This window comes from Heloderma suspectum, chromosome 2 (assembly GCF_057233095.1).
Source record: "Heloderma suspectum isolate Gila_16-S chromosome 2, 16-S_ref, whole genome shotgun sequence".
NCBI lineage: Eukaryota > Metazoa > Chordata > Lepidosauria > Squamata > Helodermatidae > Heloderma > Heloderma suspectum.
This window is the reverse complement of record NC_139459.1, coordinates 169,657,381-169,678,385: the sequence shown is the minus strand read 5'-3', so window position 1 is coordinate 169,678,385 and position 21,005 is coordinate 169,657,381. Positions and strand designations below refer to the sequence as shown.

Below are 21,005 nucleotides of genomic sequence, written 5' to 3'. Positions count from 1 at the left end.
AAATTAGCATAGCAAACTTACAGATTGTTTTCCCCAGTTACTGTTGCTACGTATAGTCACTGTGCTTATCTTGTACAAAGACGAGCTTTGCACTGAAATATCAGACGGCACTCTTGCACTGAATGGCCCTTTGGACCCACTGTGTAATAATCCCCGCCTCCCCTTATTCCTCTGTGTATGCATGTATACATCTGCCAACTCAGGGTCATTACACTTCATTTATCAGTTGAAGTGACTTTTATTTCATGAAACATCACATGCCACAGTAAACATTGGTCATTAGGATGCCACAAGGCTATGTTTTTGTTTGTTGTAGTAGACAAATGCCGTTCTCTGGAAAAGAGCTGCAGTGGAAGTGGCTTGAACACGCATTTGCTGCTTCTGAGTGCAGCTGAAAGACTGCAGTAATCGATCCGCCTCTGGCTGTGGAGCCAGAGGGAAGAGTAACTGCTCACCTACTCTGAGCCGATGTGGATGCCACCACCTACGACAGTCCACTGATGCATTTTGAACCGAGAAGGCAAGAGGGCAGAGCCAGCCTCTTTCAGCAGTGAAGGCACACAATCTTGCTTAACAACAACGCCTGTTTGGTCTAGCATTCTTTGTAATAACCCCAGCAATTGGGACATACCAGGTAGTTGGCCAGCGGTCTACCAGCAGACCACATTCTACCTCCTGCGTGACCCTGCTGTAGAAGGTGGAACAAATAACATGACATGGTACTGCAGAAAATAAAATTCAGTAGGAATAAATTTGAAGTGTTAAGTCACCACACCCACAGCAGGGGCATGTAACTAAGCAGCACCTGTAAAACTTTTTTTTTTAAAAGAGGCTGTGAGCGGATAATAAAAACGGTCATGGGGCACAACCTGTGCAAGTGAGCTCCGAATGAGCATAACATTTCCAAGACCCAGGCAGAGCACTGATCTATATCAGGAAGACATCATGCAATGCACTGTGCTCCATTCTGGGAACCTCGCTGGATAGCAATTGAGAGAGCCGAACGAGGTATCTGGTGTCAGAAATCAGTCAGAGAGAGAACGGGGAGGGGAGAGAACAGCCGGCCTTTGACGCTTTGAAGACTCCGCACGCATTTCCTGTTTGTGCTGTAGGCATCACAGAGAATCGCAACCACATTGCGTCAGACTATGCCGAGCGCCTGACATGCACCACAGCCCCTGCATGAACACTGAAGCCACAAACCCACCGAAGGGCTGTGTGAGCGGGCGCTTCCTACACCGCTACCGCCACCTTCCTGAGCAGTACTGCGTCGTCCACAGCTGCTTCTCCAAGCACTGGACCTTGGTGGGGCAGCACTGTTCTCTTTTTGTTAGTCGGCCTTTAAATATGTAAGGGCACAATATTATGCGAGTTTAGACAGGGAGCAATGAAAGAAATCGAGGAAAACAACAGAATGGGAAAGACTAGAGATCTCTTCAAGAAAATCGGAGATCTCAAGGGAACGTTTTGTGCAAAGACTGGCATGATAAAGGACAAAGAAGGCAGGGACCTAACAGAAGCAGATGAGATTAAGAAGAGGTGGAAAGAATTCACAGAAGAACTATACAGGAAAGATCTGAATGTCCCTGATAGCCATGGTAGTGCGGTCACTGAACTTGAGCCGGACATCCTAGAGAGTGAAGTCAAGTGGGCCTTAGGAAGCATTAGTAACAATAAAGCTAGCGGAGATGAAAGTATTCCAGCTGAGTTATTTAAAATCCTAAAAGATGATGCTGTTAAAGTGCTGCATTCAATATGCCAACAAATTTGGAACACTCAACAATGGCCGCAAGACTGGAAAAGGTCAGTTTACATTCCAATTCCAAAGAAGGGCAACGCCAAAGAGTGTTCAAACTACCGCACAACTGCGCTCATTTCACATGCCAGCACGGTGATGCTCAAAATCCTACAAGCTAGGCTTCAGCAGTATGCGAACCGAGAACTACCGGAAGTACAAGCTGGGTTTCGAAGAGGCAGAGGAACTAGAGAGCAAATCGCCAACATTCGCTGCATCATGGAGAAAGCAAGAGAATTCCAGAAAAACGTCTATTTCTGCTTCATTGACTACGCTAAAGCCTTGGATTGTGTGGATCACAACAAACTCTGGCAAATTCTTAAAGAGATGGGAGTACCAGACCACCTTACCTGTCTCCTGAGAAACCTGTACGAGGGTCAAGAAGCAACAGTAAGAACCAGACATGGAACAACCGATTGGTTCAAAATTGGGAAAGGAGTACGACAAGGCTGCATATTGTCACCCTGCTTATTTAACTTATATGCAGAGTACATCATGAGACACGCCGGGTTGGATGAATCAGAAGTCGGAATTAAGATTGCCGGGAGAATTATCAACAACCTCCGATATGCAGACGATACCACCCTAATGGCAGAAAGCAAAGAGGAACTCAAGAGCCTCTTGTTGAGGGTGAAAGAGGAGAGTGCAAAAGCTGGTTTGAAACTCAACATTCAAAAAACGAAGATCATGGCATCTGGCCCCGTCACTTCCTGGCATATAGAAGGGGAAGAAATGGAAGCAGTGACAGATTTTACTTTCTTGGGCTCCAAGATCACCGCAGACGGTGACTGTAGCCATGAAATTAAAAGACGCTTGCTCCTTGGGAGGAAAGCTATGGCCAACCTAGACAGCATAGTAAGAAGCAGAGACATCACCTTGCCGACAAAGGTCCGTCTAATCAAAGCTATTGATTTCCCAGTAGTAATGTATGGCTGTGAGAGCTGGACTATAAGGAAGGCTGAGCGCCGAAGAATTGATGCTTTCGAACTGTGGTGCTGGAGAAGACTCTTACGAGTCCCCTGGACTGCAAGGAGGTCAAATCAGTCCATCCTAAAGGAAATCAACCCTGACTGCTCATTGGAAGGACAGATACTGAAGCTGAAGCTCAAATATTTTGGCCACCTAATGCGAAGAGAAAACTCCCTGGAAAAGACCCTGATGCTGGGAAAGACTGAAGGCAAAAGGAGAAGGGGACGGCAGAGGATGAGATGGCTAGATAGCATCACCGATGCAATGAATATGAACTTGAGCACACTCCGGGAGAGAGCGCAGGACAGGAAGGCCTGTCGTGCTATGGTCCATGGGGTCACAAAGTGTCGGACACGACTGAACGACTGAACAACAACAACGACGACTTCTTCCTGTCTTAACATGCATGGCACTGCACCCTCAGAGAATGACCAGATGCAAAGCAAGAGCAAAGTAAGGCTGTGATTCTAGGTTTGCGCTGTGCAGCAGAGGGGAGTTCAGGAGGTGCAGCTTCCCTCGGCCTTGCATAACAAATGGCACCTTCTGCAACGCCCTCTTACTACACCATTGTTCAGAAGAGAGGAAGTGCTGGTGTCTTCCTATGCAGCTGGTCACCCTAGCCGGAAAAGGTTTAACATTTGCAGAATAATTAAACTTGATGCTATGTTGCAGGTTGGGATTAAGAGGGGATCTAGGATCCAAGAAAGCCATTCTAGCTCACTGTAGGAGTTCATTGCCCAAGGAGGCTCTTCCTTCACCCACTGGAGGGAGAGGATGAAGAGGGCCCAGGGAGATGGCCGGGTTAATAAAAAGCGATGCAGCGACAGTCAGCTGAACGAGCCATACACGAGGAGCAGATATCATTACATTTCATCCCTTTCTCCAGGCAAGGCCCAGTGAAATAGTTCAACATTAGTCCTAAGGCCTGGGTCTTTCTCTGCAATAGAGGGTATTACGCATTAGAATATAAAGCAAAGCAGATAAATCAAAGACACAGCAGAAGGCCTGTGCTTCCCAAGGGTGGAGAAACAAGGCCACTCAGTAAAAGGGAGCAGAGTGTCTTGAAGGTAAGACTGGGAGACTCTGCCAGGGACAAGGCTGTTTTGCGTATGGGAGTGAGACACGCCACAGGAGAGGGTGGAATGAACCTTTATTTGAGAGTACTATCTCCAGTTAAGAACTGGGCAATTTCCAAAGACAAATGCAGGGCAGCAAGTCTCAGTTGGTGGAAGGTCTGTGGGGGGAGAAAGAAAGGAGCCATTAGTATCCTAACAGGCAGGTGGAACGAGTAACTTGTATGGGTGAAGCTTTAGCACCCAATGCAGAAACTAGAGAATTTGCTTCTCAAATTTAAGAGTAAAGCTGTTTCTAGGCCTTATGTTTGTGGAGAAAGCCTGAAGATGTAGGGGCAGCTTCTGCCAAGGACTCAGAAATTGGATTTACTGCCCTCCACCCCGACACGGCCCTTAGGTGCCTGTTGCTCTTCTTTTCAATGCCGAACGCGGTTGGGCCCAAACAATGGCAACTCTGGAGATTTCCCCAGGGTCCAAAGATCAGCTGCAGGCTGGCCAAAACAACAGCGCTGCCAGTCCCACTATGCTTGGAGCATCCAGCGCTGTCAGAGGCAGCACGAGGAAACTCTGGGGTTGCGAGCTCCGCCTCTTCCACGTTAAAGGGGCCCACGGTGGTGCCTTGCCCTAGGCGCCTCAAGTCTCTCGTTTTACCGCTGCCTTCAAATTCCAAGAAGGCTGAATTCTGCAGCAAAAACTGAGGCTTATTTTTCACTAAGATGATATATCTGTCTCGGGCTGTACCCCTTCGGACAACACAAAGACGTTCATGCAACTGAACGTTCCTCCATGCAAAAAGGAAGTCCCACATACAGAAAACTGGCATGCCAGGGAGAAGGGTTCTAGCCTAGCCCCTTTCCCTGAAATACTAGGAACGTGTGAAGGAATGGCTTCTCCCCAAAGGGGCACTCCATAACGTGACCCCTCACCTGCAGTTTGAAATGGTACAGCCCAGATATAGGTTTACCACCCCAGTGAAGACTGAGCCTAAAGTATGTGCAAGAAACTGACATTTGAATGGCAGAATTTGGGATTTTAACTCAGAGAATTCTGTTCCCCTTGATGGGTACAGAGCTGGCATGGGTGAAATACTCCACCCCATATTCTCCACGATGCAAGAGCACTGCCATCTTATGGTCTGATTGGGGATGACCGTAGGCATCTAATAACCTGCCTCTGGTTTCTCCCAGAAACATTCCAGGGCTGGACACGGCGCATGCGTGCGCATTGCCTGCAGCATCAGAGCCCTACTTACTTGGCCCATTCCACGTTCAGGATCAGGTGATCATAGCCAAAACCAGACACCCCTGCAATGGCCCTGGCAGCATCTTCCCGGCGGTGGAAGCTGATGAAGGCAAATCCCTGAAAGGGAGCAGCAGCAAAGGTGGAAAGCAGGAATGAGAAAGGTGGGAATCTGGCTTGTGGCGAGAACGTCTTCCAGCACTTGTGCTTTCCCCAGCCCGCACGCCCCCAATACAGCCCACCCACCCTGACCATCAGTCCCTTTTCCTCACCTTGGACTGGCCAGTGGTTTTGTCCTTGGCCAAGTATATGCGGGATATGGACCCAAAGGGACGGAAGAGCTCCTGCAGGTCAGTCTCTCGCGTGTCCTCAGACAGATTGGTGACACGAATGGTGGCGTTGTCATCAGCTAACGACAGGGGTGGAAAGACAGAAAGAAGATTGCAGGCTCAGGGTGGTGAGAATTGGAAGACACGGGCCAGTCAAGATGCCTTCCAAGCAGGCCCAGACGAGCCCAGCACCAGAAGCCACACGCGTGCCAGGAGCTCCTGCTCTGCCTGGGCACAGCAGGCACAGCTCCCCTCGCAGGCCACCCACCTCTGCGGTTCGGCTGCATGGACTCCCCTCTGCGGCTGGCTCCGTCTCTCAGGCTGGGCGGGACGTACTTCCCGGTCTTGCTCTGCTGGGCTTGAACAGGTTCCGGTTCTGCGGAAACAAGGTGCAGTTTTAGCGGAGGCCAGAGTACAGCCTTCCTGCCCCTACCCCCGGGATGGAGCAACCCACGAGCGAGACGTGGGAGCGGGCTCCCCCATATCCCCTGCCATCACCTCCGGGCAGCTTTTCCTTCTCCCCGGTGGAGAGCCCCAGCTGCTCCGCCAGCTCCTTCTGCATGGGCCCCAGGGTGTCCTTGTAAGGGCAGCGAGTGGTCCAGTGATCCCCCTTGCAGATCCGGCATGACACAATCTTCTGCCCTTTCAGCTTGTTCATGGGGTCCTCCTCCTCTTGGCAGTTCAAGTCCTGGCAAAAGGGACGAGGGGGTGCGTGACTGGACCGAGAGCCTGCTTGTCCCCACCACGCACAGGGCGTCCAGTCACCACGCCCCCGCCAAATGTGCCCGGTCGGCCTTATCTTGGAGTGTGCCCGACTGCAAAGAGGCACGGGCAGCGGAGTCGGCCCTCTGCACCACCGTGCAAAAGGGAGGTGTCAGCCACGGACTAACCCACCCGCCCGTCCTCAGGCCTTCTTATCCTCCCCCCACAAACTAGCCCACCCCCACTTTTCTGCAGACTGCCACTCACCTCCTTGCTGGTGATGAAAGTCATGAAGACATCATCGCTCACAGTGGTAGTGGCCACGTTTGGGCCAGGAGCGTCGAACTCCGAGTTGCCAAATTTCTTCCAGTTCTGAGGAGAAGAACAAAAGAATTAGGTGAACTCTTTTGACCTCATCTGTGACCCTGAAAAGCGTGGGAGGAAGGTACTGTAGCTTAGGGGTCTTATGGCACAGCAGTAGCCAGGCTAATCTGGGCCAAACACGCTAAGTCAATTTCAAGCAAGTGTTCAGGGCCAGCTCCAGCGGGTGGCAAGGACAGGCATTTGCCAGGGCCCCAAGACCAGTAGAGGGCCCATCGCCCTAACAGTACTTCCATTTCTGCACAATAGGGTGTCCAAGAAGATCAGATGCAGCCAAAGAGAATATTCACTTTGCATGTCCTACCCCACCCACGCTAGGGCCCCGCACTGAAGATGCCATGCCCAAGAGCCCCCCAAATCCTGGAGTTAGCACTGCAACCATCTGAATTGTTTACGCATGAAATGAATGGAGCCGCTGGTTAGCATCTGCATCCTTTCAATACCCGAGGCTATAAGAAGAGGACAGACAATGGTGAAGAACACATGCAAACTGCTATCTTCGCTCAAAAGCAGCGCTTGGCCCACACAGTGCAGATCTGGAGGCTGGGTTCACAGAGCATTTAATGGAAGGTGGACACTGCAGTAACACATTTTAAGAGTCAGAGTGTGTGTGTGTATGTACACAGACAATACAAAGAACATAACCGGTGCGGGGCCTTCCCTTCAATGGGTACTGGCAAGGATGAGCCTCATATACCAATCCGTAGCCAAGCCAGAACAACTCCCTGGCTCTAGTTCTTGAGGAACCCATTTGCCCATGACTGGAGTACTGGTTTGAGTTCAAATGATGAACTTCTGGCTTCCAGGAAGCTCGTGCCACAGTACCATCAGTTCAGATTTGAAGGGGGAGGGGGAGTGTCACTAGAGAGGGTCCCTGCATGCCTAGTGGTCCAGGAGGACGATCCAAGGGCAAAGCTTCACCCCCCCGCCCCAATGACTCACCTTTCGCCTGGCCACAGCCTTGGAGGCCTTCCGAGTCTCGATACGAAAGGTGCGGATGATCTGCCAGAGAACAGTCACATGTCACACTGTGCCCAGGGAAGAATTTGCAGTAGAGGAAAGGGGGGGATCCCCCAGGATCATAACAATAATTCTGCAGATAGGAATTGCTTGCTTGTTTCTAGCTGCAGGGCTGCCATGCTTAAGTAATGACCAACCTGTACGGAAAGGCTTCCCTCCCTGTGTCTGCAGAATATGAATGCTAGGAAAGGATGGAGGAAAAAGCCCAGCAGGGGCAGGACCTTCAAGCCAGGACACGGTTCTGTGGCATGGAAAACTAGTTCTGCCCCAGCCCAATCCAAAAATAGGGCGTCCAGGGAGCTGAAACTCCACACTCTACCAATGAAAGGCGACTGGATGCGAAGATGGGCCTGATCCCTCAGAGCACCACAATACAACAAGGGGTTAACATGGAGCCGCCCTGCGAATTGGGGTGGGGGTGGAGAAGAGACATGGCTGGATCCCAGGCCTCCACTCACCTTCACCTTACGGCCATCCTCCTCCTCTCTGTATTCAGTCACCGTTTTAATGTTTCCATTCACAATCTCTTTGGGAGACGGGAGGGGTTCTGCGAAAGAAGCAAGGGAAACTATGAAGTTCTTTCTGTGTCGCCGACACACCGGGTGCTCAGCTCCTTCTTGAGAAACCAGTCCAGCACTCACCTCCTTTCACAAGCTCCGGCTCGATTGTTACACTAACGCCTCCGCTCCCGCTCCCACCTCCAACTCCATTTTCGGCTCCACCTCCGCTCCCGCTCAGCACCCCGCTCAGGGGGATGTCCTTGAGTAGATCACTGGTGATGCATTTATCTGTGTTGGGGAAGCACCAGGCAGTCAGTTGCAGCATTCCCACAAAGGTGATCATCACCCTCCATCATCGCAAATTCGGATGGTCAATTGCCTATCAGTGTGGAAGTGAAACGGGGTCACCCCAAAATAAGATGAACACTTGAGAGATTCCCTAGGTACAGAGAAATGTAGAAGTTTATTAAAAACCAAAACATGGGCACGTGAGCTTCCAGGATCTTGGGAATATTGAGAGCACAGAGATACAGAAGTGTAAAGAAATTCATCTCATTGTCTGGAGTGGAAACCTCTACATTTGCAACGAATGACAAAGGCAGTAACTTTTGCTTTACTGCCAGCGTGTGCGTATGCACACATTCACGTGTGCATTTTGGTGGTGACGGTGGAGAGGAGCATGCACCACTGCCCAATCACAACTATGCCAAAATGCTGAATTTCCCCACTGCTGTCTAGGAGCAGCTCTTGCTCCCACCGCAAGGAAGAAGGCAAAAAGGGTCTACAGTAATCTACAGTCAGGCAACTTATGAGAGTCTAGATATTAAGTCTGTACACAACTGTCAGGTGCTGCGGGTGCAATTATACATTTTGCCATGGGCCCCTGCTTGCGATGTGCTGAAATCTTTCCTTAATAACGCTGCGAAATTATTTCCATGGTGGGAAAATGAGACACAAGTAAATAGATTTCCATCACAGAAAGTTATGTCTGGGTGGGCTTGGGCAAAATAATTTGGTCCATGGCCAAACTGAATTTTGAACAATTGTTTCCCAAAATCCAAATCCGGCACCATTCACTGGACCACACTGCCTCTCAATCTGGCTCCCCAGGAAAGAAAATACTGTTGCCCAAACCCTGACAAAAGTGATAACCCAATTTCAGTCAAATGGCCCCCTCTTAAACTATTATTTCTGGTTTCCTTGTTTGGCTTCCTACTCTCTCCCACTCTTTCCAACACTTTGTTTGGGTCAGATTGCTCTGGTAAAGCAGAGTGCACTGTGATTTCCCAGAGTGCAACAGGAAGGGTAGGGAAGCCAGACTGAGAGGCAAGAGGGGTTCAGTCAGGTGATGGGGGAGTAAAGCTGCCCACCTTTGGATGGCACCACAAACTCGTCTGAGAGCACCCAGATGGGTTAGGCAGTGAAAAAGCAGAGGCTAGCTGGGGCATAGTCTCAAGTACTAGAAGCTAGTTGGGGATGTGATGTGTTGATTGTAGGTACCCATCTGCTGTAGCAAAGAGCAGTGGAGGCTCGCAGGGAGACAGAACCTCTGATGCAAGGGTTGGTAAAAAGTGTTTTACAACTGACATTCCTGGATGAAAAAGTCAGGCCTCCAAAGGACATTAATGCCAATGGGAGTTTTCTTGACATTGTTCCTGGCCAAGGGCTGAGCGGCATCCCCAAATGTACCCTCTAGAGAGTTTCTGCAAGGCAAAACCCACTCCAGATAGGGTGGAGGTCTGCCCTGGATGAAGCCCCAGAGGGACAGGCCCACTTTTGGCTTAGTGCACATCTAATTCAACTGCACATGAAATGCCTCACCATCATCTCCTTCTTCTTCCACTTGGTCTGCCCAACTGGGCTTGGAGCTGAAACAGAGATTGAGACATCAAGGTAAGTGTCTGCTCTCAGTTGCCATAAACAGATTGTGTGTCTTTCACTGATCCTCTAATTCCAGCAGCTGTTCTCCCGATATCTTCCTACCTATTGCCAGCAATAAAAGCAGTCTGTGACCCTCACCAGTACACTTTACACTCCCCATTCCATCTCACTTATTTCCACTGAAATGCACACGGGCTCCTTCAAGATAGCAAAGAAAGAACACCTCCCCCACCCACACTCCATATGCCACCCATAATGCTAACTCCACCTTTGAACGCTATTCCAAGAATTCCAACACTAAAACTTCCCTTTTGATCAACAGCTGCTCTTTTCTCTCCTCTCCTGCTTCCTCCTCACACCAAATGGAAAGAGTCCGCACCTGCCAGCTGGCTACAACCCTCAAGGCTAAGGCTCTCGCAGCTGTCTAGCTTCTCCCTCCGTGGCAGAGGGGCTGGGGTCACGGAAAAAGCTGCCAGGCTAGATGGGGAACCTGCACGGGCCTTATCAGGTCTGCCGGCTGGAGGATCCCCATCCCCTCAACCTTCGAGGCCAAGACCCAGGAGTTCTGCCCCTAAAAGACTGACACTTTCCTTCCTGGCACACTCAAGCCATCCCAAAGCCACACCCCAACGCTCCATATTCCCAAAGCTCTCTCCATTGTCCAGCCTACCCCTCCTCAAGGCAACCTCCCAATACCCTCCCCCCCAACTAAAGCACCTCACTCTCCATGTCTCCAAGCTGGAGCTGCCATTTTTCTCACCTCTCCCCTTCTGTAGAAAGGGAAACCTGGATCTCCAGGGTAGAGGTGGGGAGAGACAAGCTGGAGCAGTTTAAAAGGCTGGACATGTCATATATAAAAGGCACAGGAGGTACCCCACCAGAAAAGACGTCGACCAAGCTAATAGCTTCACCTTCCTTCCCACTCCACCCATATACTCTACTCCCCAAAATTCCTTTGAAATCCCCCCTCCCGCAGCCCCCGATCTACTCAAACCATCAACTAATTTTCCTCTCCTGGCCAAAACATTCACTTCCCATTCCAACAGCTCCATCACACCTTCCAAAGGCTCCTCTTCCTGTCCTGCCCAAACGCTCAATATACTCTAGAAGCCTAGTTCACACTGTGATAATAACACTATGTCTGGGCTGTACCACATCAGCCTACAAGCGGGGGCTGATACAACTGAAAGCTCCTCCCCGCACACAGGAAAAACTAGCACGGACCCTTCCTCCTTGACATCCATCCTTAGATGTGGCGGCTTGTCTCTTTGTTTCGGTGGTACAGAGAAGCACTCCGGCAGGTGAGCCCCCTTCTCCCATCTGTCAGGTGAAGCGGTACAGCCCAGTCGCACGTTTACCACGTCCTAGCGAGAGCAAGGCCGTGCCTCTTGGCTTGCGTGTTTAACACTCGCCCAGGACGAGTCAGAGGCCTAAATTCTCCGGCGTGGGTTAGAATCCCACCGCTATAGCTATGCGTGCATGGACACACACCCATATATACATATATATATATATATATCGATATATATGGCTGGATCCAGACTGAGGCATATTAAGACCTCTGAAATCCATGGATGTCAAGCTAGTTATGATTAACGTACGTTCTATTGATTTCAATGGGTCTACTCTTGAGTATGGCTACGTCTGGATGAAGCCCATTCTCCTTGTGTGTGTGGGTGCATATACATTATACATATACGCTTACACATTTACACACACGCGGCACGTTTCTTCGCGCCCCCCACCCCCCCTACGATCCCCCGGGCTTCCTCCCTTGCGCCCAGGGGTCGACACGCGGCCCCCTCTCCCCGGCGAGCGCCTTCTGCCCCCACAGGGCCTCCCCGGCCGCCCCTCCCGACTCCCCCCCCCCACTCACTCGTAGTCGCCGGTCGGCATCGCTGCCCGCGGCACGAGCAGCAACGCGAGCAGGAAGACGCGGGCCTCGAGCGCAGGCAGGAAGCCGCGAGCCCAAGAGCGCGACGCAAAGCCGAGGGCCTCCGTGGACGCGAGGCACCCTGGGAGATGTAGTCGGTGCGACTGACGCGGCTCAACCCCGGCGGCGTCCGCGACAGCCTCGCCTCGGTGCCTCCTGGGAGAAGAGGTCTACGCACATGCCATGAGGGAGCCCAAGGAAGTGGAGTGGGCTATACCACCTCAGACTCTGGTTAGCGCGGGGGGGTGTGTCAGAAGGATTTGAACGCTCCTCTATGTTAAAAAAAAAAAAGCCTCCCTAAAAGTAGAAAACGGGAGAGTTAGGAACCTTTCCCCCTGATGTATTAGTTTTCTATTTGCGGGGGTGGGGGGTGGGGGGGTTACAAAGCTGTATTTTAAAAAAAATTGCAGCACCACTTGCAGTCTGGAGGGCTACAGTCCACTCTGATTTTCTTAGGGCGCAATCGTATGCATGTTTAGACAGAAAGAAGTCCTGCAACCCGGCTGGGGCATGCTCGGAATCATAGGGCTTTTTTTGTGTCTAAACATGCATAGGATTGCACTCTTACATGCCCAGTGAGAGCCCCTGCTTAGTTGCAGTATGCCTCTCAGATCACAGACAATGCTTTTCACATGGCGTCCCTAAAAATACAGCTGGGTGTGGGCAACCAATTCTGCAAGCAGTATAAATTGATTCAGGCAAATTTAAGGTGCAATGCTATGCATGTTTAGCCAGAAAAAAGTCCTACAACTCCCAGCATTCTCCAGCCAGTCATATGGAGATCAGGCCGGGTCTCAGTCTAATCTTGGCTCCCTGATTAAGTATATTTGATACACCCCTTCACAAACATGTGTTACTTGTTCGCATTTTGCATTTGATTCTTATATGGGGTCTGGTCTAATGCAAATTTACGACAAAGGTCCGTCTAATCAAAGCTATGGTTTTCCCAGTAGTAATGTATGGCTGTGAGAGCTGGACTATAAGGAAGGCTGAGTGCAGAAGAATCGATGCTTTCGAACTGTGGTGCTGGAGAAGACTCTTACGAGTCCCCTGGACTGCAAGGAGGTCAAATCATCCATCCTAAAGGAAATCAACCCTGACTGCTCATTGGAAGGACAGATAGTAAAGCTGAAGCTCAAATATTTTGGCCACCTAATGCGAAGAGAAAACTCCCTGGAAAAGACCCTGATGCTGGGAAAGATGGAAGGCAAAAGGAGAAGGGGACGGCAGAGGATGAGATGGCTAGATAGCATCACCGATGCAATGAATATGAACTTGAGCACACTCCGGGAGAGAGTGCAGGACATGAAGGCTTGGCGTGCTATGGTCCATGGGGTCACGAAGAGTCGGACATGACTGAACGACTGAACAACAACAAGTACCATTCAACTCAATGGAACAGATTCCTGAGGACCTGTATATAGAATTTTAGCCTTAATTTGCATCTGATGAAGTGTACTCAAATTGACAAAATCTTACGCTGTAATAAATTTGTCTGTCTTTAAAGTGCCACAAGATTCGTTTTTGCTGCAAAAGACCAACAGCTACCTCTTAGGGGAAAACCTTAAAGTGCTTTATTCTTTTCTTTAAGTTGCCTTGAGTACATGCTTTCTGTAGAATGGTGACTGTTAACAATAATCACAATCACAGTCCATTCCATGCAAAGTTAGACATGCCAATAATTGCATTAGGCATGACTAACGCTGCAGAGCATTCAGCTGTAAACATAATCTTTTTAAGGGTACACTTAAGTACTGGACCTGGCCTGGGGAGAGCTGGGTGCACATGTCTCCTTAGCCTTGAAGCTCACTTGTACAAGTCACCATTTCTTAGCCTAATGTGGTGCCCGTGGGTAAGTGTGCCCACAGACACCGCTCTTGGTGCCCACCCAGGTTCCCTGCCTCTCCTGGTTTTTATTTTAAGATTTTTCAAAATTAATTTTGTTTTTAACCTGGAGAGTGGCAGGTAGGCTGCAAAGCAAATGCTGCCCTCCAGTACTGTCTTTGGATGGGTTGAAAACAATGGTTTTGTGTTTCAGAGCTCAGACCCCACCTTTGCTTTGTCATTAGTTTCTTGGGCAAGTTACCATTTTTTTAGTCTCACCAGTTTGCCTTCTGGGAAACAAGCATTTTGTGACCAGCCGTATCCACCATGGCAGCCATTTTATGAAAGGACAACCGCCCCCCCCACCCCGCACACACATGGGCAGCCATTTTGTAAAAGTGCCTGTGGCAAATTCCAGATGTGCCCAGTGATGCAAAAAGGTTGGGAACCTGATCTCACAGGTTGCCTGTTAGCTACCACACCATGTACAAAGTTATACTACTGTCATACAAAGCCCTAAACAACTTGGGACCAGGATATCTAGCAGACTGCCTTCCCTTTTATTTCCCAAACTGACATTTGAGATCGTCAGAGGTGGTCTTGCTGGTCATTCCAAAATTAATGGAATGTCGCCATGCAATGGGGGGGCCTTCTCGGTAGTGGTGCCCACCCTTTGGAAAACCCTCCCTCGTGCGGTTCAGGAAGCAGAAAATGTGGCACCCTTCAAATGCCTCCTGAAAAAGCATGTTCACCCAGGCTTTCCCCCAGTTCTAATTAATCATACCATTCCATCTTTGTTGTTGTTGTTCAGTCGTTAAGTCGTGTCCGACTCTTCGTGACCCCATGGACCATAGCACACCAGGCCTTCCTGTCCTCTCCTCTCTCCTGGAGTGTGCTCAAATTCATATTCACTGCATTGGTGATGCTATCTAGCCATCTCATCCTCTGCCATCCCCTTCTCCTTTTGCCTTCGATCTTTCCCAGCATCAGGGTCTTTTCCAGGGAGTTTTCTCTTCGCATTAGGTGGCCAAAATATTTGAGCTTCAGCTTTACTATCTGTCCTTCCAATGAGCAGTCAGGGTTGATTTCCTTTAGGATTGACTGATTTGACCTCCTTGCAGTCCAGGGGACTCTAAGAGTCTTCTCCAGCACCACAGTTCGAAAGCATCGATTCTTCGGCACTCAACCTTCCTTATAGTCCAGCTCTCACAGCCGTATGTTGCTACTGGGAAAACCATAGCTTTGATTATACGAACCTTTGTCGGCAACGTGATGTGTCTGCTTCTTACTATACTGTCTAGGTTTGCCATAGCTTTCCTCCCAAGGAGCAAGTGTCTTTTAATTTCATGGCTCCAGTCACCATCTGCAGTGATCTTGGAGCCCAAGAAAGTAAAATCTGTCACTGCTTCCATTTCTTCCCCTTCTATATGCCAGGAAGTGATGGGGCCAGATGCCATGATCTTAGTTTTTTTAATGTTGAGTTTCAAACCAGCTTTTGCACTCTCCACTTTCACCCTCAACAAGAGGCTCTTTAGCTCCTCTTCACTTTCTGCCATTAGGGTGGTAACGTCTGCGTATCTGAGGTTGTTGATAATTCTCCTGGCAATCTTAATTCCGACCTGTGATTCATCCAACCCGGCGTTTCTCATGATGTACTCTGCATATAAGTTAAATAAGCAGGGTGACAATATGCAGCCTTGTCGTACTCCTTTCCCAATTTTGAACCAATCGGTTGTTCCATGTCTGGTTCTTACTGTTGCTTCTTGACCCTCGTACAGGTTTCTCAGGAGACAGGTAAGGTGGTCTGGTACTCCCATCTCTTTAAGAATTTGCCAGAGTTTGTTGTGATCCACACAATCCAAGGCTTTAGCGTAGTCAATGAAGCAGAAATAGACGTTTTTCTGGAATTCTCTTGCTTTCTCCATGATGCAGCGAATGTTGGCGATTTGCTCTCTAGTTCCTCTGCCTCTTCGAAACCCAGCTTGTACTTCCGGTAGTTCTCAGTTCACATACTGCTGAAGCCTAGCTTGTAGGATTTGGAGCATAACCTTGCTGGCATGTGAAATGAGCACATTTGTACGGTAGTTTGAACACTCTTTGGCATTGCCCTTCTTTGGAATTGGAATGTAAACTGACCTTTTCCAGTCTTGTGGCCACTGTTGAGTGTTCCAAATTGGTTGGCATATTGAGCGCAGCACTTTAACAGCATCATCTTTTAGGATTTTAAATAGCTCAGCTGGAATACTGTCATCTCCGCCAGCTTTGTTGTTAGTAATGCTTCCTAAGGCCCACTTGACTTCACTCTCTAGGATGTGCGGCTCAAGTTCTGTGACCGCACTATCATGGCTATCAGGGACATTCAGATCTTTCCTGTATAGTTCTTCTGTGTATTCTTTCCACCTCTTCTTAATCTCATCTGCTTCTGTTAGGTCCCTGCCTTCTTTGTCCTTTATCATGCCCGTCTTTGCACAAAACGTTCCCTTGAGATCTCCGATTTTCTTGAAAAGATCTCTAGTCTTTCCCATTCTGTTGTCTTCCTCGATTTCTTTGCATTGTTCATTTAAGAAGGCCTTCTTGTCTCTCCTTGCTGTTCCCTGGAACTCTGCATTCAGTTTGATGTATCTTCCCCTTTCTCCCTTGCTTTTCGCTTCCCTTCTTTTCTCAGCTACCTGTAAAGCCTCATCAGACAGCCACTTTGCTTTCTTGCATTTCTTTTTCTTTGGGATGGATTTCCTTGCTGCCTCCTGAACAAAGTTACGGACCTCCGTCCATAGCTCCTCAGGCACTCTATCAGGTCTAATCCCTTAAATCTATTCCTCATGTCCACTGTATATTCATAAGGGATATGATTTAGGTCATACCTGAATGGTTTAGTTGTTTTCCCTACGCTCTTCAATTTAAGCCAAAATTTTGCAACAAGAAGCTCATGATCTGAGCCACAGCTGAGTGTCCTTTCGGCTTTGGCCCAGCCGCTTCACTCTTTCTGGCGCTACTTGGAAATACCCTCTGCTCTTCCCTAGTAGCATATTGGACACCTTCCGACCTGAGGGGCTCATCTTCCGGCGTCATCTCTTTTAGCCTTGTGATACGTTCCATGGGGTTTTCTTGGCAAGAATACTGGAGTGGGTTGCCATTTCCTTCTCCAGTGGACCACATTTTGTCAGAACTCTCCACTATGACCTGTCCGTCTTGGGTGGCCCTGCACGGCATAGCTTATGGCTTCACTGAGTTACGCAAGCCCCTTCGCCACAACAAGGCAGTGATCCATGAAGGGGCTGTTCCATCTTACTCTCCTTGTATTGCTTTTATTGTAATTGAAATTGTTTCTAATGTTGCATTTTTAATATTGTATTTTAAATGCAATTTTAATATTTATATGTGAACGGTTTAGCGATGTTATTATATTTAGTGTTATATAAATATCACAAATAAGTAAATAATGAGGGAATGGTGGGTAGGGAAAACTCTGTGCCACCTCCAAGCTCCTTGGGAAACGGGCATGGTAAAAATGCGATAAAGCTGCAATCCTTTCCACATTTCCAGGTAAGTAGCACATCTCCCCTATAGCTAAAACAATGGCAGCTACTAAATGTGTACCCAATACAGTACTAAACCTTTGAACATAAAAAAAGGCCCCATTTCACTTGTCAGAACAAAAATGCCCATTTCATATAAAGATTAATTGTTCTCACACATAGCCTGGAAAAGCAAAAGACCTTTGCCATTTGTGTCTTGAGGGTGTGATGCATCCTTTTCTCAGTCTCTCCCCCCACCCCCACCCAACTGATGATTTATATCAACTGAACCCATATTCACTATACCTATGAATCCCTTCTCGCTAGGCAATGGGCAGCTTTGATAATTGATTCTTTAATAGTTACAAAGCACCCAGACCTCTGTGATTGAGGGGGTGGGGGGATAATTTGCTACAGCCCCCAAGATTCTGTCTGGATTCTAGATTAGCTCCTGGGAGTAGAAATGTTGGCCACACCTGGGATTACAGATGTTGGCCAAAAAATAATATTTAGTTAAAAGATTTTTGGGAGAGAAATGGAAGTTCGAGATGTGCTTCAAGCAAGAGGGCAAAATAACTCTTGCTCCTCACTTTCTAGTGGTGAATACAGAACAGAGTAGGAAGTTCTTCCTCTTCCCTCCCCTCCTCACAGATGAGAGGATGTTGGGAGAAGATGGCTGTCGAATATCCTGTTACAGCACTGGAAGGGTCTGTGGCAGGCTTCCTCAACCTGGCACCGTCCAGCTGTGTTGGACTGCAACTCCAGTTGTTCTGAGGCAGCATGGCCATTGTTCATGGACCATGTTGGCCGGGAATGATGGGAATTGTGGTCCAACACATCTGGAGGCTGCCAGGTTGGGGAAGGCTGGTCTGTGGTATCCCCCTGCACGATCCCTTATGTAGGAAGGCACAAAACCCACAAAGAATGTGTATATGCAGCATCAAATTGTGACTTGCCTGCGGTTATGACAGCTGCAATTGTGTGCCAGGGGATGGGAGTGGGTTGTTCTTTTTTAAACAAAGAGCAACCACGGGAGGCAGCAATTGGGAATGAGGAGTCAGCAGGTGGACCTGCCTGTTTTTCCTGCACAGCATTGCAACACCCTCCAATAGCTTTTCCACCCAGTCAGTGTATCTTTTTCCTTGGCAGGTGGAAGAGTAGCAGAGGCACGTGACTTCAAACATGAAACAAACAAGAGAGGAAAGGATTAGAATCATAGAACAGTAGGGTTGGAAGGGGCCTACAAGGTCATCAAGTCCGACCCCCTGCTCAATGCAGGAATCCAAGTCAGAGCATCCCCTGACAGATGGCTGTCCAGCCTTGTCTTGAATGCCTCCGGTGTGGGAGAGCCCACCACCTCCCCAGGTAATGGGTTCCATTGCCGTATTGCTCTAACAGCCAGGAAGTTTCTCCTGATGTTCAGCCGGAATCTGGCTTCCTGTCTATTGAGCCCATGATTCCGTGTCCTGCTCTCTGGGATGATCGAGAAGAGATCCTGGCCTTCCTTTCTGTGACGACCTTTCAAGTACTTGAAGAGTGCTATCATATCTCCCCTCAGTCTTCTCTTCTCAAGGCTAAACATGGCCAGTTCTTTCAGTCTCTCCTCATAGGGCTTTGTTTCCAGTCCCCTGATCATCTTTGCTGCCCTCCTCTGAACCCTCTCCAGCTTGTCTGCATCCTTCTTAAAGTGTGGTGCCCAGAACTGGACACAGTACTCCAGATGAGGCCTAACCAGTGGAGGGGAACTGGTACTTCCCAGGATTTGGAAGCTATGTTTCTATTAATGCAGCCCAAAGCACCCCAGTCCTCACCTTCAGACCAAACACACAGCTTCTCATGGCGCTTTTCATTGAAAACAGTCTGGGTAATGTTACATGCAACTATCTGTGCTTTGGCTGCAAGTTACCACATATGAATTGGCAGAGAGAGAAGTCACGTTGTCTCACACAGTGGCTCCTTAACTGCAGTTATCTGGAGTCATCACGCAACCGCTCACCTGGACAATCTGGAGCATCCCTTTTGCGCAGGCTGTTGCGCAAAACAACAAAAAGGTATTACCCCCAATACCTTTCTAACAACAAAAAAAGGGACCCTAGATCGACAAAGCAAAGTTTTCACTGATGTAATGTTCTCACCGATACCATTTAAAAGCCAGCTGCCAGTACAACTGGGTTCTGTTCAGTTCTGTTTTGGGTCACCACTGCCACCAACAGAACAGGTACTGAGTAGTCAAGGAGTTGGCATGTCTGTGTGAACTAGCATTCTTGTGCCTAGACCTCAGGTCTTTAGGGTCTAGGCACAAGAATGCTAGTTCACACATTACCCAAACCAGAGGTAATTGGGGTGGGGATGGATCATCTGGAGAAAGTCAGGGATGGCCCTTCGCATAATTTATCGGAGAGATTTATTTGAAGAAATATTACAACATATAAAAACTACATAAAGTATTAATTTCCACTTGTACAAAGTGGTTGATTAATTTTCAGTACAATGTATAATAAAAACATCCCCCCCACCCCCGCAAAACACACACACATACATACACGCATGAAGTGGCAGGGCACTGCACAGTTGATCACTTGAGAATGGTTATTTGGAACATCGATACAGCTTCAGAATGTCAGCCAAGTAGACAAACATTGCTCACAAATACAGGCTTGGAGAGAGTGGGGGAGAGAGAGAGACAGAGACAGAGAGAGAACACACAAAATAATCCCAGTCGCTGCCAAACAAACAAAAACCTCCAATTTTCAGCGTGTCCAGAAGTAAGAAAATAAACCAGAAAAAAGAAGAAAATTAAAAAAATTATCAGTGCATGTTTGGGTGTTCAGGTGCTGGAACCGAGGTGCAGCAGGAGATGGGCAATTACAAATTAATTGGAAGTGTCCATCTTTTCCCGTCTGATGGTATCTACAGAGGAACAAAACGGACCAGAGGTATAAATTCCAGAAGGTGGACATGTTCGTCTCTAACACTAATGTGCATGTGGGGATGTCCAACAAGCATATGGACTACTGAGCAAACAAGGGCAACCCATAATTCTCTTCAGGGTTGGGGGAAATATCCCCTCCCACACATTCCCTAGGGACAGCACAGTGGGGCACCCCCTACTCTGTGGAATTCTGTGTGCCTTCTAGAGCCCTGGAGGCATTGCAGAGGGAAACCAGTGTGTCCGCCCAGGAGAGAGGAGGCTGCTAGGCAAAGGGGCAGCTGGCAATCCTATCTACAGGACTCACTATAGGGCAGGCGGCAGAAGCTCAGCCCCACCTGGGGTCCCAAGTCCGGCCCCCAGGGGTTCCCCATATGGCCACACACCCTTCCCTGCCCCCCCGCCCCCCCAATTGTTTGGTGGTTTTCTGTCTTTGGCATGGTCCACTCCCCGCCCCATTCTAAAAGGTTGAAATGCCTCCCCTAAGGCTTAGCCACTGGTAGTAAGAGCTTGAAGCTAAAACAGGCTGGTATGTTTGGCCCCACCCACTTTGCCTTTGGCTCCACCCACCACTGAGAAGCAGCCAATGAGAGCTTCTCTGAAATGGAACTTGGCCCTTGGGCAGAAAGAGGTTCAACACTCCTGCAAGAGGGCACAGTGAGGCAGGGGAAAGCAAGGAGGAGGGGCAAGGCTGACCTCCCAGCATGCAGTGGCGTAGCAACTGGCCTAGCCAGTGAAGGTAACGGGAGAATTACTGGCCAGCTCAAAGACGCTCCAACCCCAATCCAAACAAGCCAAGCAGGTATTGCTACACGCACAAAGAAGGCATGCTGTCAAATTACTTGCTTCACACAGGAGGAGCAAGATGTCAACCCTTTGCTAGAGCAGTTGGAATGCAGAGCTCAGATGTCCCCT

The 21,005-nt window shown here is 48.9% G+C and overlaps 2 protein-coding genes and 1 long non-coding RNA gene across 4 annotated transcripts in view; 1 reads left to right on the top strand and 2 right to left on the bottom strand.

The window, feature by feature from the left end:
* Positions 1 to 3,897: 3,897 nt before the first annotated feature.
* EIF3G (eukaryotic translation initiation factor 3 subunit G) lies at positions 3,898 to 11,888 on the bottom strand. Of its 2 annotated transcripts, none has more exons than XM_084835910.1 (11): positions 11,766 to 11,888; positions 9,830 to 9,876; positions 8,150 to 8,387; positions 7,967 to 8,055; positions 7,431 to 7,490; positions 6,375 to 6,479; positions 5,904 to 6,093; positions 5,674 to 5,781; positions 5,349 to 5,485; positions 5,090 to 5,196; positions 3,898 to 3,998 (listed from the first exon to the last, which is right to left on the bottom strand). In XM_084835910.1, exons 3-11 carry the CDS (start codon positions 8,349 to 8,351, stop codon positions 3,983 to 3,985), a joined length of 1,014 nt encoding a protein of 337 aa, XP_084692036.1. In that variant the 5' UTR covers positions 8,352 to 8,387; positions 9,830 to 9,876; positions 11,766 to 11,888; the 3' UTR covers positions 3,898 to 3,982. The 2 variants fall into 2 exon arrangements, with proteins under 2 accessions (XP_084692036.1, XP_084692035.1); XM_084835909.1 differs by having other exon boundaries at positions 8,150 to 8,296.
* An 82-nt stretch (positions 11,889 to 11,970) lies between these two features.
* LOC146353187 (uncharacterized) lies at positions 11,971 to 13,337 on the top strand. Its single transcript, XR_014788008.1, has 2 exons — positions 11,971 to 12,053; positions 12,776 to 13,337. It is a non-coding gene; the product is annotated as an uncharacterized LOC146353187 (long non-coding RNA).
* Positions 13,338 to 19,548: 6,211 nt separating this feature from the next.
* DNMT1 (DNA methyltransferase 1) overlaps positions 19,549 to 21,005 on the bottom strand; it is a 48,356-nt gene continuing 46,899 nt past the window's right edge. Inside the window, exon 34 of the mRNA XM_084835908.1 lies at positions 19,549 to 20,071. Within this exon, the coding sequence (XP_084692034.1) occupies positions 20,034 to 20,071 (38 nt within the window). The 3' untranslated portion in view covers positions 19,549 to 20,033. The remainder of the gene's footprint in view (positions 20,072 to 21,005) is intronic.

Excerpts from the sequence above, each read along its gene's own strand:
- EIF3G (XM_084835909.1), bottom strand. The coding sequence starts at position 11,785 with ATGCCGACCGGCGACTACGA. Across the intron at positions 9,877-11,765 it reads ATGCCGACCGGCGACTACGA|CTCCAAGCCCAGTTGGGCAG; the intron begins GTGAGTGGGGGG and ends TCTCTGTTTCAG. Across the intron at positions 6,094-6,374 it reads CTTTCATCACCAGCAAGGAG|GACTTGAACTGCCAAGAGGA; the intron begins GTGAGTGGCAGT and ends CCCTTTTGCCAG.